Source organism: Nomascus leucogenys, chromosome 3, assembly GCF_006542625.1.
Source record: "Nomascus leucogenys isolate Asia chromosome 3, Asia_NLE_v1, whole genome shotgun sequence".
Taxonomy (NCBI): Eukaryota; Metazoa; Chordata; class Mammalia; order Primates; family Hylobatidae; genus Nomascus; species Nomascus leucogenys.
This window is the reverse complement of record NC_044383.1, coordinates 19,246,862-19,261,702: the sequence shown is the minus strand read 5'-3', so window position 1 is coordinate 19,261,702 and position 14,841 is coordinate 19,246,862. Positions and strand designations below refer to the sequence as shown.

The 14,841-nt window shown below is 54.4% G+C and overlaps 1 protein-coding gene across 12 annotated transcripts in view; it reads right to left on the bottom strand.

The window, feature by feature from the left end:
* The window catches only part of AFAP1L2 (actin filament associated protein 1 like 2), a 109,363-nt gene that overhangs the window by 6,280 nt on the left and 88,242 nt on the right, over window positions 1-14,841 (bottom strand). For all 12 annotated transcript variants that reach the window (XM_030806776.1, XM_030806748.1, XM_030806752.1 and 9 more), the window contains 8 exons: window positions 14,393-14,598; window positions 12,698-12,877; window positions 9,222-9,311; window positions 7,288-7,372; window positions 6,667-6,771; window positions 3,554-3,765; window positions 1,172-1,317; window positions 194-305 (listed from right to left, as the gene is read on the bottom strand). In XM_030806776.1, the coding sequence (XP_030662636.1) occupies window positions 194-305; window positions 1,172-1,317; window positions 3,554-3,765; window positions 6,667-6,771; window positions 7,288-7,372; window positions 9,222-9,311; window positions 12,698-12,877; window positions 14,393-14,598 (1,136 nt within the window). The remainder of the gene's footprint in view (window positions 1-193; window positions 306-1,171; window positions 1,318-3,553; window positions 3,766-6,666; window positions 6,772-7,287; window positions 7,373-9,221; window positions 9,312-12,697; window positions 12,878-14,392; window positions 14,599-14,841) is intronic.

The window sequence follows — 14,841 nt, the reverse complement described above, 5'->3', positions numbered from 1 at the left end:
TCATCTAGCAAACTGCACAGCCTCACATATAGGAGACAGCCTTGTTGCGCTTAGGTGTCTGCGCTAATGGCCTGGTAGGTGACTCAGAACCCACTCATCTCAGGGATACTCTAATGATCTCTGGCATCCAGGCATTGAGGTTTGTAGGAGGAGGGCTGGAGAGCCCCAGGCCGCTGCCTGGCCGGGTCCTTACCGCAGCTGTGAGCTCCGACAGTTCCACGTCATCATACAGCTCCTCCTGGAGGTCCTGGCTAGGCAGGCCATCGATGTAAGTGTTGGGCTCTGAGAACTTTCTCTGCATCAGTCTGGAAACAGGGCAAGGTGGCATGCATGAAGCAGCCGGGGCAGGGCGGCGAAAGCACCAGACTCAGGATTCCCAGTGATGAGTGGCTGCCGTGAAAGTGGTGGCCACACAAGAGATCTGGGGGCTGACACTCACCTCCGTGGATCTGAGGGCACCTCCTCCCTCTTTTACCAGTGCCTTCCTCCTGGAATTCTTGGTTCAAGATTTTCCTCCCAGAAAGACAACCTTCCCTTGCCCATACGCCTCATCTTAGGACCCCTTTGCCATCTTCTCCCCGATTCCTCCCTTCTAGGATCTCCTTCCAGGAACCACAACAAAAAACCCCTTCTCATTTCATCTTCACCATACACTTGGGGTGGCGCAGGCCAGACACTGTCCCTGTTTGGTCCATGAGAAAACTGATTGTGTTTCAGTGGCTCGGCCGGCTTCCACGAGACTGGCTCTACCACCCTGACCAGAGAAGGCCTCTCCCTCAGCCCCAGTTTGCTCATCTGGAAACAGAAGCACTACCCCCTGACCTGCTTTTCTCCAGGGTGTGCTGGAGACCCAGTGAGGGATTCACTGGAAGGACAAGGAGGAGGTCAGGAAAGGTGACAGCTCTGCCTGGAGGAGCTGGAGAATCTAACTGCCTCCGAGGACGCCAAAGCCGCCCCCGGGGCCCAAAGCCTGGCTCGGCTCCTTGCTCTTAGCTCAGCTCCTGGCTCTTGGCCAGGCCTCCCTGAGGGCCACTCCTTGGCTTCACATCTTCCTGCTGGTGGGCAGAGTGGGGTGGGACCCTGTGCTCCCTGCTGCCCCTGACTCTGACCCAGGGCCTACAGCATGGCCAGGAATAAGACAGTGTACAGAGGAAGGGCCCAAATTACTCACAAGAGAGAGTTTTTGGCCGCACTCACAATACAGGAAACCCTATCAGCATCCACATAGTCGTAGGTGAACTCTTCTGGGTCTGTCTTGGAGCCTGACTCGGAGAGCAAGAGACCCAGCCAGTGGCCCATTTCCTCGGAAGACTTGGCCTGGAACGAGGCCGAGAGAGACATGAGCAGGGCCGGGCAGTGCTGCCTGATGCCAGCCCCTCCCCACCAGGCCATGACCGTACCCCTACCCCAGAGCCTGCCCACGAAAGCCTCTGTAACAGCCCGGGGCTGTGCTCCTCCTGTTCACCAGCCTATCCCACCCCCCAGTGGCCCCAGATAATATTTCCTGTCAGTGACATCTTGATGCCACCTCAATAATGCTGTGGACTTTTGTCCCAAGGGCCATGTGAGATGTATATACATTGTGTTTCTAGGAGGTGAAAACATCACCAGGTGGTCGCTATTAAAAATTGTTAGTGACCAACTGTTAATAGTTTTTAAAATGATTTTTAAGTTGTATGTCTTTTAAGTTGACACTTGTATTTTATGAACAATGCATGTCATCCCCCTAATCCCATATACAACAAGACTTCCTGGATCCCCCAAAAATAACAACATTCAAATTTATTTTTGTTCGTGGCTTCAGTAAAGTCGGGACATCTTTTAAATGCCTTACACTAGCTCAGCTGCTAAATCGTGATCAAAATCCCAGTGAATTTGGTTTTTTTTTTTTTCCCAGGGGACAATGCATTCTAATCAAATTCATCCACTAGGTGCCTCAATTAAAATGTCCACATTGTTTCTTACCTTTATAATGAGGAAAACTGCCCATTTAATCAAAGCTATAGGTTTATTTTCATGAGGAAAATCAGCCCCCTTTGGTATAACCCATAGCTCCATCACATTTGCTGCTACATTCTCTTCATCAAAGAGGCCATGATGAGCAGAATTTGACAGTTTGTTTCCTTTTCCCAGTTTTTTTTTTTTTTTTTTTTTTTTTAAGACAGAATCTTGTTCTGTCACCCAGGCTGGAGTGCAGTGGTGGGATCTTGGCTCACTGCAGCCTCTGCCTCCCAGCTTCAAGCAATTCTCCTGTGTCAGCCTCCCAAGTAGCTGGGACTACAGGTGACCACCACCACACCCAGCTAATCTTTGTATTTCAGTAGAGACAGGGTTTCACCATGTTGGCCAGGCTGGTTTCAAACTCCTGACCTCAGGTGATCCGCCCGCCTCAGCCTCCCAAAGTGCTGGGGTTACAGGCATGGGTCATCACGCCCTGCCCCCACTTAGTTTCAACTGGATTCTAAATACAGCTTTTCATGGGCCTCCCCTAGTCCAGGCTGCATCTCTGCCCTGGACAGCTGTGACAGCTTCCTAACACGTCCCTTCTTGCCCCCTCCCATCCACTCCCACCCCAGTAGCTGGAAGAAACATCTCAAAACCCCAATCTGAGCTTGCCACCCTCCCCTGAAAGCCATCAGGGCTCCGTTGCTCCTAGGATCAAGCCCTGTCCCTTCCCCTCCAGCCTGTCACCCAGCCACCAGTACAAATCTATAGCACCCTCCCCACTTCTTTCCAGCCATTGTAGCTCAGCGATTGGCTGGGTAATTTGCTCAATAACATCACACTCCCAAACTAGGATGTAAGTGCCACAAGGACAGGGAGCCCACATCGCTCTTGTCCACCATATTCCTGTGCTGAGGAGATATTTGTTGATGGGGAACCTCTGAATGGATGAATATAAGCTACAAGCTGGACCCTGGGAAGCAATTGCGATGTGGGTCTTTCAGCCACCAGAGGGCAGGATTGGAGCAAAGTTTGGATGAGGACCTCCTCATCAAAGACTAAGTGAACGGGCATTCACGCGCAAGTGTGTGCTTCCATGCGTGGAAGGGACTCGATCTCCGCCTGCCGCAGCTTGCAAGGCATTATGTCACTTCTTATTTTTGTAAATGTAACATCACATCAAACGGAGGATGGGGAGTGAGAGGAATGCAATTGTATCACAAAGCGGATTTTTTCCCCCAGATAAGCTCTAACAGTGTGGTTTTTACGTACTGGGCCTAGAAGCTCTCCCAGCTGGTGATACCCAAACAAAACAACACCCACTTTGAATCCCCAGCAGCTTTTCCAGTAGCTCGGGGAACTAAAAATACTCCTCCTGCCCTAAGTGCAGGAAGTAGCGCATGGTTCCACTCTTACGACGCAACCACTCTGAGGTCAGAAAAGGAATGGAAATTTTTAAAAATGCAAACAATCTCAGGCAAACGAAGTAAAAATAACACGCGGGGACACTGATTCTCCCTTAGTAGGATTACAGTCCTGGAGACTGGCAGCAAACAGCCACCATCGCCACACCCTGGCTGGCCCTGCTCCCCCTGCAGGCCGGCGGTACCTCAAGCTTGGCCAGCTCCTCGCCCTTGTGGAGGATGCGGAAGGAGTAGAGGTGGTCGGGGCTGGGATCTGGGACCACCTCGCAGCCCACCAGGCTGAGGGGTTGCTGGGCCACCTTGCTCCGATTCCGGTCCTGGTAGAAGTGCAGGTGATTGTCCCTGACAGAGCACCAGCGAGACTTCCACTGGCTGTTCACCAGCACGTTCAGGTAACCTGCAGGAGGAAGTGCAGATGCAGGAGGGGACAGGGCTGCAGGAGGGGACAGGGCTGCAGGAGGGGCAGGGCTGCAGAGGGGACGCAGATGCAGGAGGGGCGGGGCTGCGGTAGGGCATACAGATGGCGGGGGCGGGGCTGCGGGAGGGGACGTGGATGCGGGAGGGGACGCGGATGCGGGAGGGGACGCGGATGGGGAGGGGACGCAGATGCAGGAGGGGATAGGGCTGCAGGAGGGGATGGGGCTGCAGGAGGGAGCGGGGCTGCAGGAGGGAGCAGGGCTGCAGGAGGGGACGGTGCTGCAGAAGGAGATGCTGATGCAGGAGGGGATGTAGGTGCAGGAGGGGATGGGGCTGCAGGAGGAGATGCAGGTGCAGGAGGGGATGCAGGTGCAGGAGGGGATGCAGGTGCAGGAGGGGATGCGGGTGCAGGAGGGGACGGGGGTGCAGGAGGGGACGCAGGTGCAGGAGGGGACGCAGGTGCAGGAGGGGACGCAGGTGCAGGAGGGGATGCAGGTGCAGGAGGGGACGGGGCTGCAGGAGGGGACGGGGCTGCAGGAGGGAGGGCTGCAGAAGGAGATGCAGATGCAGGAGGGGACGCAGATGCAGGAGGGGACGCAGGTGCAGGAGGGGACGCAGGTACAGGAGGGGACGCAGGTGCAGGAGGGGACGAAGGTGCAGGAGGGGACGCAGGAGCAGGAGGGGACGGGGCTGCAGGAGGGGACGGGGCTGCAGGAGGGGACGGGGCTGCAGGAGGGAGCGGGGCTGCAGGAGGAGATGCAGATGCAGGAGGGGGTGCAGGTACAGGATGGGTCGGGGCTGCGGGAGGGGACGCGGATGCGGGAGGGGACGCAGATGCGGGAGGGGACGCAGACGCGGGAGGGGACGTGGACGCGGGAGGGGATGCAGATGCAGGAGGGGACGGGGCTGCAGGAGGGAGCGGGGCTGCAGGAGGGAGCGGGGCTGCAGGAGGGAGCGGGGCTGCAGGAGGGGACAGCGCTGCAGAAGGAGATGCAGATGCAGGAGGGGATGTAGGTGCAGGAGGGGACGGGGCTGCAGGAGGGGACGGGGCTGCAGAAGGAGATGCAGGTGCAGGAGGGGATGCAGATGCAGGAGGGGATGCAGGTGCAGGAGGGGATGCACATGCAGGAGGGGATGCAGGTGCAGGAGGGGACGGGGCTGCAGGAGGGAGCGGGGCTGCAGGAGGGAGCGGGGCTGCAGGAGGGAGCGGGGCTGCAGGAGATGCAGATGCAGGAGGGAGTGCAGGTACAGGATGGGTCGGGGCTGCAGGAGGGGACGCAGATGCAGGAGGGGACGCAGATGCAGAAGGGGACGCAGATGCAGAAGGGGATGCAGATGCAGGAGAGGTCAGGGCTGCAGGAGGGGATACAGATCCAGGAGGGGACACGGGTGCAGGAGGGGATGCAAGGGCAGGAGGGGACTTGGGGGCAGGAGGGGATGCAGGGGCAGGAGGGCTGGGTGTCTAGGTGTGTCCTGGGCTGGCACTGCCTCCGGGCTTCCTTAGAGTCCCCCAGAATCTCAGCTTTAGAACCCATCAGACACCTTCCCTGTCCTAAGGGATTGGAAGCTGCCCTGAGCTTTGGCTGGCTGAACCAGGCAATAGGGCGAAAGTGCACAGCTACCTTCCTGCCTGGCCCAGTGCCAGACACACAGTGGGGATCATGCATATCGCCAAGCCACATTAACACAAAGTGGAAGAATTAGGGACCAGGACTGAGATGCCACACACACCCATCACAATCCTCTGTACCCAAGATAACTTTGGATCATGAGAGGTGGGATCTCAGATCTGTTAAGCACCCCCAGTCCTGGGAAGGAGAGCAGCTGTGTTCTCTCTCAGCCCTCCCCTAGCCGCAGGGAGCATGCTTTACTGCTGAGTAGACATCCAGCAATCACCCAGCCACATCTCTTAAACAGTGACTCACAGGGACCGAGCTCCCAGGCCAAACATCATGCCCCCTGAGGCCACTGCCTGGCACCCTGGCTGGAGAAGCAGGAGAATGCAAAGACACACCTCCTAGCCCACCCCCACCACCCTGCCAGCCTCAAAACACAAGAAAACTCAACTGGGACTCAGGAAGGGAACCCAGAGATGGGACAATAATGGGCTTCAGGCCCCTGGAAGGATGATCCCCAATGTGGGACCAGCTTGGGGATCAAGATACCAGTCCCATCCCAAGATATTTCCCAAGAAAGGCTTATCGCTCCTCCTAACCTCAGTTTCCGCAAGTATGAGCGAAGGCTGTAGAGATGACCTCCAAGAGCCTACCTGCACCCATACCCTCTGAACCAGTACAGGGTTCTCACTGTCCCCTTCATAGTCTCGGTTGTTCCCATTTCAGAGTCATTGCTCCTGTCCACAGGCATCATTCCAGCCCATTCCACTCCTACATGCCCCTCAAGGCTCAGGTCCACAAAGCTATCTCTGACCACAGGGCAAGAAAAGTTCTCTCTGTCCCTGAGTCCTGATAGCTACGAAGATGGCACAGTGCGTGCTTGTGGGTATAAAATCATCACCTCCCCCAGGCAGGCTGTGAGCTCTCAGTACTGTGCCTGCCATCCTTCTGCTTGGTCCCCTTTTAACCTATACCCCGTGAATATAGATCAAATGAACATCATTTTTAAAAGAATACTAGGAGGACACCAATCAGTTACCCTTCACTTCCACAAAGTCCCCAACATTGCAGCAAGAGAGTTGGATCGGGCATAAAGAACTGCCTGCAGTAACAACAGACGGGAACCTAAGGACTGCAGGCTCTCCATCCCTAGAGATGTTTACGGAAGACCTAAAACCCCCTGCCTTCACTGTCTGAGCTTGCCTTCCTGCAGGTTCCAGCCCAGGGAATGAGCCTGTGGTCCCGGAGGTAGCTACAATTCTTACTGGACGTCTCGAGGGACCTCTCCACAGGCTCCAGTGAGGTGGATTTCTTCCTGCCCAGATTCATTAGGTTGCTCAGTTTGAGGCCAGCAGAACATTTCTTCTTGACTGTCAAGATGAGACAGAAAGCAATTCGTATTGCACGTGGTCCACCCATGTGCCCACGAGAGATGGAAAACATAGCAAACCCATTTCCACTCCATCCACCCATCCCTCCCCGCTACTATGCGCACACATATGCACACACACACACACATCTCCCCAAACCAGGACCCGCAGGCCAGAGTCAGGTGTCCTTAAAGTCACACACTCAAGACGGGTACATAGACTTCTTATAGAATATGCAACTACTTGAGAATCTTTACACACTACTGGCTCAAAGAGATTTGAAATAGGGTTAGCAAACAAGAAGAGATGGAAGAACATTCTATCCCCAGCATTTCATGAAGCTTAACTTCAATTTGGCTGAGTCTCCCTTTTTCCTGGATCTATCAGCAATATTTCCGAGTGGTTTATTAATGGGAGGCCATGTTAGAATCAGCTGCTAAAACCCATTAGGGCTGAGCCTGACAGCCCAGCCTCACAGCCTGGGACACCATTCCCCTCCCAACCACACGATGTTACCGTCTTTGGTTTCTGGGACCTCAGGGTGGCCATCCACGGAGCTCCCATACTCTGAAGCTGACAAGTACTTCTCAGCTATATCTGGCTATGGACAAAAGAGACATGAATGGGGATCACTGGCTGGAAACAGTTACCTTGGAGACCACAGTTTAAGGGAAAATAATAGATGGCTCTTGGTTGTATGCCAGAAGGCAGCTGAGCAAACCCCTGCCGGCCACCTAAATGGCAGAATCCAGGTCACTGGTAGGACATTGGCCCACCTTCTAAATGGCTGCTCAACCTGATGTGACAGTGACCCTGTAGCCAGTGGGCAGGGCGAGCAGGCTGCTCAGGGGTGGCATTAGAGTCTGCGTCCCCGATGACGTTAACTGTCAAGCTAGAAACCACTCATACTGAGAGTGTGAAGAAGTCTTTTGAGAGCTGACTGTTCTAGCAACGTGAGCTGGTTCGTCTGCACAGGAGCAGACCATGTGATCTGAGTCCTGGCTGGAGCATTCTGCTGCCAGGCCGGTGCCCGAGTTAAATGAGCCTCTCTGAGCCTCACTCTGCATGTGTCACATAGGGATGACATCCCTGTCTGCTCACAGGGGTGTTGGGGACTCAAGATGATCCCTAGAAAAGTGTAGCTGCTGCTACTGTTAGAACATGAAACCCTCAGAATATTCCAATCAAGCTGCGTTGAGAGAGTCACTGACTCCAGACCTCTAGAAAACAAGCTGACAGTCTCCCAAGCAACAGGACTGGCCTTAGGCAGGGTCCAGGGCCAGCAGTCCCTGGCCAGGGAAGCACTGCATGCCAAGTCTTTGAAGAAAACCCATATTCGTTCCAACTTTTGTTTTCTTGTCAGTGGCCAAGGAACAAATGAGACAATGAAAAATGGCCCCTCCTGAGTCACTCTGGAATCTGGAAGGACTGTGGGCTATTTCTCCGTGTGGGATGACCCGTGCCTTCTGGAGAGTAAGTGGCCTCCTTTCTGCTCGAGCCCTCTGTGTGCCTCTTGCTTTCCTCCCTGCTGGGGTGGGGACCCCAAGAGGAGCCACAGTGACATTCTGGCTGTTCTGCGTGTGCCGACGCTTCAGGACACCTACCTGCAGGTGCTCAGGGACAGGAAATGTGACCCCACAGATGACAATCCTCCTTTTGGCCAGAACCTAATTCAACTTTTTCAGCCTTGACCTTTAAGCCTAAAGCTCCCCGCAAGCACCATGCAAATGAGGACTACAGCCCTTTGGTTGCAGTCAGCCTTGAGACAGTGCCCCAAGCCCAGAGGCGCTACTGAGGAATAAGGGGGAAGGAAGTGCCTCATAAAATCAGTCTCCCTACTTAAGAATGCAGGCCAAAGTGACTTTTGTTCCAATAAAGCTTCCCCCTGTCGCCCCACCCACCCACCCCCAGCACCTACAAGCAAGAAAACATTTTAGGTCTGTATCCGTTCCTCCATCTTCCTGCCAAGCTAGAGTTACTCCTCTTTTCCAAGCAGTGTACATTTCTTTTTCTCTTTTTTCTTTTTTTGAGATGGAGTCTCCCTCTGTCACACAGGCTGGAGTACAGTGGCGCTATCTCAGCTCACTGCAACCTCCGCCTCCTGGGTTCAAGCGATTCTCCTGCCTCAGGCTCCCGAGTAGCTGGGATTACAGGCACCCACCACCACGCCCGGCTAATTTTTATATTTTTAGTAGAAACAGGGTTTCACCATGTTGGCCAGGCTGGTCTCGAATCCCTGACCTCAGGTGATCCACCCGCCTCAGCCTGACAGCCTGTAATCCCAAAGTGCTGGGATTACATGCGTGAGCCCACCCTGCCCGGCCTCAAGCATTGTGTGTTTCTTATTAATTGGACTGAAATATAAAAACGAAGCTCCCAATTTTACACTTTTAATTTTTACAGAGAAAACATGGAAGGGGACTCTCCCTCCAGGCAGGGCAGAGGCTTACTTTCTGGCAGTTAAAGCGCTGGGCATCCGGGGTGTACTGGTTTCCTTCAGATGCTACTTCGGAAGGCAGGCCGCTCACTTCCTGGATGACCTGAGGCGAGAGGGAAGCCATCAGCAGAGGCTGAGGTCCTCTGGCCAGCACTCACAGCCAGGCCGAAGCCAGGGCTCCTGCAGGTCAGGGGAGAGCGGGTGGAGGTGAGAGAGAAGATGAATTTCCAAGGAAGAGGACTCACCCCTACCCCAGCCCCAAGGCCTGCATGTGGCCTCGGACCCAGCTGGGCAGGCTGCAGTGGGGAGGGCTCGTTGTTCAGGCTCCTTTCTGCAGGTCCCACACGTTCATGGGCATGCAAGGGGGGCCTTGGCAGCAAAGGCCAAAGATGACCACAGCCACCAGCCCAGGGCTCCGCGAGCCCCTTTCCTGCCACCATTCCAGGCAGGGCTACTGTTCTGTTGCAGGCGTGACGAACAACTGCCTTGCTAGACAGTCCTCTGGCTTTTCAGAGGTCATGCAACTCTCTGTGGAGTCTCCACGCTGCCTGAGGAGCAGGCCTGCAAACTGCCTTGTTCCAACCACCCACTGGCTCTCCCGACTCGCCTGCCGCCACCCACCCACCACCCTCCCTCCTCTGGGAAGGGACCTCTTCACTGGCTTCATTGACCAGTGGAGGAAGAGGGTCTCTCTGTAAAGGCTGGACACAGAGAGGCTGTGCCTTCTGAAAGCGTTCTTGTCTTTGAAACCCCGAGCAGAGGCTATGGGGCAGGGGTCTCAGGAAGAGGGCATGAGACTCTGGGAAGGGAGGCTGGGTCCGGAAAAGGATGGGTGGGATTGGGCAGTCAGAGGAACAGAGCCTGGGCTGGTGGCAGATGCAGAAAGTCAGCAGTGGCTCTGACTAGGCAAAGCATTGCCTCAGTCTGAGCCAGGGGCACTCCCTTCTTCCCGGGGGAACTCCCAGGGCGACCAGAAACACACTATCCACCTGGAAGCCCTTTGGAAATGCAGAATTAGTTAGAGTGACTTCAAAGATCCCCCTCTTTCAGTCTATGCCTAGAGTAGTTTGTGGAAACGGGTTTCAAATCAGAAGAGCCCAAGAACTCCAGTTCGAGACTGTGGTCCACACCGAATATGCAACCCAGTGTCACAGGAAGAGCACAGGCACTAGAGTTGGCACCTGTGTGACATTGAGCCCGAGCCTCAGCCACCGCATCTGTAAGCTGGGTCAATACCTTTGCCATGGGCCAGCTGCGAGCGCTTGTGTGTCAAGTACCCAGCACAGGGCAGGCACATGGATTACCATCCCTATTAGCTTGGGCCAAATACATGGATGCCCCTGCCCAGGGAAAGTGCCACTAAGCCAGGAGGAGTTCAGGAGTGGGGTGGGGGCAGGGTCATGCTTCCCGGGAAGAGCCCTGCCTTGTGCCTTCCTTTACCGGGACCCTCGTCCCATAGTCAGCATCTCCCGTTTACTGTCATATGCCTGTCTTACCCTGGGCATGGGTGTCAGTATGCAGAATTGGGACACAGAGGCCCAAAGAAGGTCGATGGGCTTCATAAACCCAACGCAGCTAGGTGGAGAGCCCATCAGACAGGTGGACCAGCCCCCACTGCCAAAGCGCAAGAGTGGGCGGCTTCTCAGAGCAGGCGTTTCCAGCCAAGTCCACCTCTGTACTTATCTGGACAGGGGAAACGGTCTCTCTGTGGAGGCCGGACACAGAAAGTCTGTGCCTTCTGAAAGCGTTCTTGTCTTTGAAACCACCAGCAGAGGCTATGGGGCCAGGGGTCTCAGGAAGAGGGTGTGAGAGTTTGGGGAGGGAGGCTAGGGGCCAGGGAGAGGATGAGTGGATCTGAGCAGTCAGAGGAACAGAGCAGGGAACTGGGGGCAAGAGCAGAGTGTGTGTGTGTGTGTGTGTACACACATGCGCAATGCATGCATGAGCAAAAATGTGTATGCAAATGTGCATACGTGTGCATTTGTCCATGTGTGTATAAATGTGTACATGAATCTGCATGTGTGCATGTGTGTGTGCAAATGAGTGTGTGTGTGTAGTGGGTAAGGCAGGAGACTGGGGTAAGAAACCAACAGCCCAGAGCTCTGGGTCCTAATCAGCTCTGCAGCCCAGGACAAGCCCCCCACTCCCTCTGGGCCTCAGTGGTCTTACCTGTACTATCCAAGTTTCATGGAGCACTCAGTATATACCAGGCACAGTGCTAAGCACTTTGTGCACATTAAAGGATCCAGCCCCAAATCACTCAGCTAAAAAGGGGTGAAGCCAGGATTTGAACTCAGAGCCCTGGCTCTTAAATGCCCAGGGCTGGCCTTTCAGAGCTTGTTAGCTGTCTCAGGAACCCCACCCCAAGTGGAGATCTGTGAAGCCAAACCATAAACCTGTCTATGCAGTTGCCTTTCTTTTTCTATATACCACTGTCTTTCACCACTTGAAGACTTTGCAGTAAAGATGGAGACACCTGTCAGCACCTTCTAGAATCTTGGTTAGGACAGGCCTGGCATTTCCAAAACAATTAGTGGGTTTACAAAAACAGCCTGCCTGCTCCAAATCTAGGGTACTCAGCCTAGGGGTGGACCAGTGCCTCAGGCGGGTACATTTTGGTCATGTTTTACCAAGGTGGTCCAGATCTGTTTCTGACAGGCTCACCAAGGTGGTTATGTTTAGCTGGGTGGCAGGTGGAGTGGGGTGGGGTGTGAGGTGGATAGAACGCTTCTGGGCTGAAGTGGTTGTGATGGGAGAGGAGGCAGCAGGAAGGAGGGGAGGGACAGCAGGAAGGAGAGGAAGGGCTGCTCTGGCTCTCACTGGCCTCACCAGGGTCCCTGCTCGGTTTGGAGGTCCCTCTGGAACTGGGGATCCATTCCTGGTGCACACTTTACACCTGCTGGAAGCATCAAGCCCAGCTTTCACCTGGGGCAGGCAAGCCCCTCCCCAAATGCCTCATCATCACACCCGGGGACGCGTGGGCAGAGTGGGCCATGTGCATTCGTGGTGGGAGGAGGCACAGCACTGTGTCAGATGGGCCTCGGTCTGAGAACCAATGCTGCCACCACTTGGCAGACGACTTTGATCCATCACCTCCACCCTTTGAGCCTTAATCACCACTACTGTAAAATGGGGACATTAACATTCCCCAGCCATCCCCAGTGTGGTTACATGGGCTAAAGTTGCTAACAGTCCTTGGTCTATGGCAAATATGTGGCAAATGGCAGCGACGTGTACTCTTCTTTAACAAGGAGGAGGGGGAAATGGATTTCAACTGCACCCAAGTCCAGGGTACTGGGGATTCAGAACTAGCAGCAGCATGCTGTAACCCATTTGCAGAAGACAGATTGCTACCACTTAGAACACAGGAAGCCCTGCAAACTTGAAGGATCACAAATCCTCTACCCCTGACCCTATCATCCATCCCTTTAGAAAAGCTGGGGGCCACAACTCTAGGAACCCCTCCAAGTGGCTCGGTGTCCCCCTCACCCTGAGCCACTGCTCAGCCTGGTCCTTGCTCTGCAGGCCCAGCACAATCACGTCGGCATTCATCGGCGTGATCTTCAGCTTGTGCTCCTTCTTCCGCACTTGCTTCTCCTTGTGAATGACACTGCTGCCCAGTAGGTTCACATCCAGCTGAGGGCTGTGGTCCTTGGAGGATTTGTAGCACTGGAAGGAAAGAGAGAAGATACACCACTTTGCCGTGGGTGCCGGGCAGAGGTGATGTCTGCAAAGGAGGGGCCGCTGGACGTTGCAGGACTCACCAAGAGCCTGACTTTACCCAGCAAGACTAAGAGGCTGGACACCCCGAAGCAGGCCTGGAGCCTTAACCTCAAATATCAGCAACTCCTGTTCTTCACATCAGATTGTCCCTGTCTCCCCTCAAGCCTCCTTCTCACTGGCCTCAGCCAAGAATGCTCCAGGATGCTGCTATCCAAAAGGCTCAAACTTGCCCCAGGCCCTGGGGGGCCTAAAATACATCCTCTGTGTTCACCTGTCAGTTCTCCAAAGTGGACAGACTTCCACCGTTTCTCCACCTGTCTGTATTGCTTGCTTGGCTCCTGGAGTAAAGGGTCCATAAGGCACAAAAACTAAGCTTCTTATCTGCCTAGTTAGGAAGATGATGTGTTAACAAAGAAAGGAAGTACTCTCTTCCCCTACCAGAGAAAATACTTTACCCCTTGGCTTCCCATTTGTAAAATGGGGTTACAGGGTTGCTTAAAAGGATTACTTGAAATAACATTGGCACGGAGCAGGGCCTGTTGTAACCAGGCAAGAAAAGGTGTTTATAATAATTCCGTGGAATTTCAAATCAGGACACGCAACTGGGAATTTTAATTTAAAATAGCAGGAAACAGGACTGTTGTCAGAGTAATATCTGGTTCCTTGCTGGGTCTGGTCTTGTAATCAGTAATTCAAAATATTGTTGCTTCTGAGAAGATACCTAGCATTCTCATGCTGCACAGATAAAAACAGTAGGCAGGGTCGGGCGCGGTGGCTCACGCCTGTAAACCCAGCACTTTGGGAGGCTGAGGCAGGCAGATCACAAAGTCCGGAGTTTGAGTCCAGCCTGACCAACATGGTGAAACCCCGTCTCTACTAAAAATACAGAAATTAGCCAGGCATGGTGGTGGGCACCTGTAATCCCAGCCACTCAGGAGGCTGAGGCAGGAGAATCACTTGAACCCAGGAGGTAGAGCTTGCAGTGAGCCAAGATCGCACCACTGCACTGCAGCCTGGGCGACAGAGCAAGACTCCGTCTCAAAAACAACAACAAACAAACAAAACAAAACAACAAAAAACAGTAGCCAGAATTGGTGCTGGGCTGGAGGAGCCTGACTGGACTCCAGCAGACAGGATGTGAAAAAGGACCAGGGGACAGAAAGATGTATCTGTCTCACAAAGAAGAGGAGGATGGGATGGGGATGGGGGAGGCGGTGGTAGTCACAGCCGCCTTTGAGAACTTGATGAAACTACTAGACCTTTCTGGCATTCAGAAAAAGTACATTCATCCATACACACAAAATCCTCTATACAATTTCAGATAAGGGAGAAGTTCAAATCTCCTGATACAAACAAGATCGAAACCTCTGGGGTCAGGGACCATCCTGTCCCTCCTTCCCTGTCCCTGCCCCTTCCCCAAGGAGAGGAGCCAGGGGACAAGACAACGTGAGGCAGACCTACCAGAAGCCTGTTGTCCTTGATGACACAGAGCTGCTTGGCCCACTGTCCCAGCCACTTCTTGCGCCACAGGAAGGCGCAGATGCGGGCGTCGCGCATCAGCTCGATGCCGGCCTCTGGCGAGGGCCACTGGTAAGGGGCCGACTTGCCCTTGCTGCCATCCTCTTCATCGTAGGACTCGTAGGAGCTGCTCACAGCCTCTCCGTCCTCTGCAAGGAAGACCAGCTCGGTCAGGGCCCCACGGGGCAGGGGACAGTCCTGAAGCAGCATCGCTGGGGAGGGCAGCAGGCAGGAGCAGCAGCAGCCAGACCACAGCCCTTGACTCTCCCTGCCCTCAAACCAGCTCCACAGCCACCAGCCAGATCCCAGGGCTGGCTTTCCTGCCCCCAAACCCCTCAGCAAGGCTTCTTGGATGCCGCCTCTGGCCACAAAACACAAATAACTTAAGACCA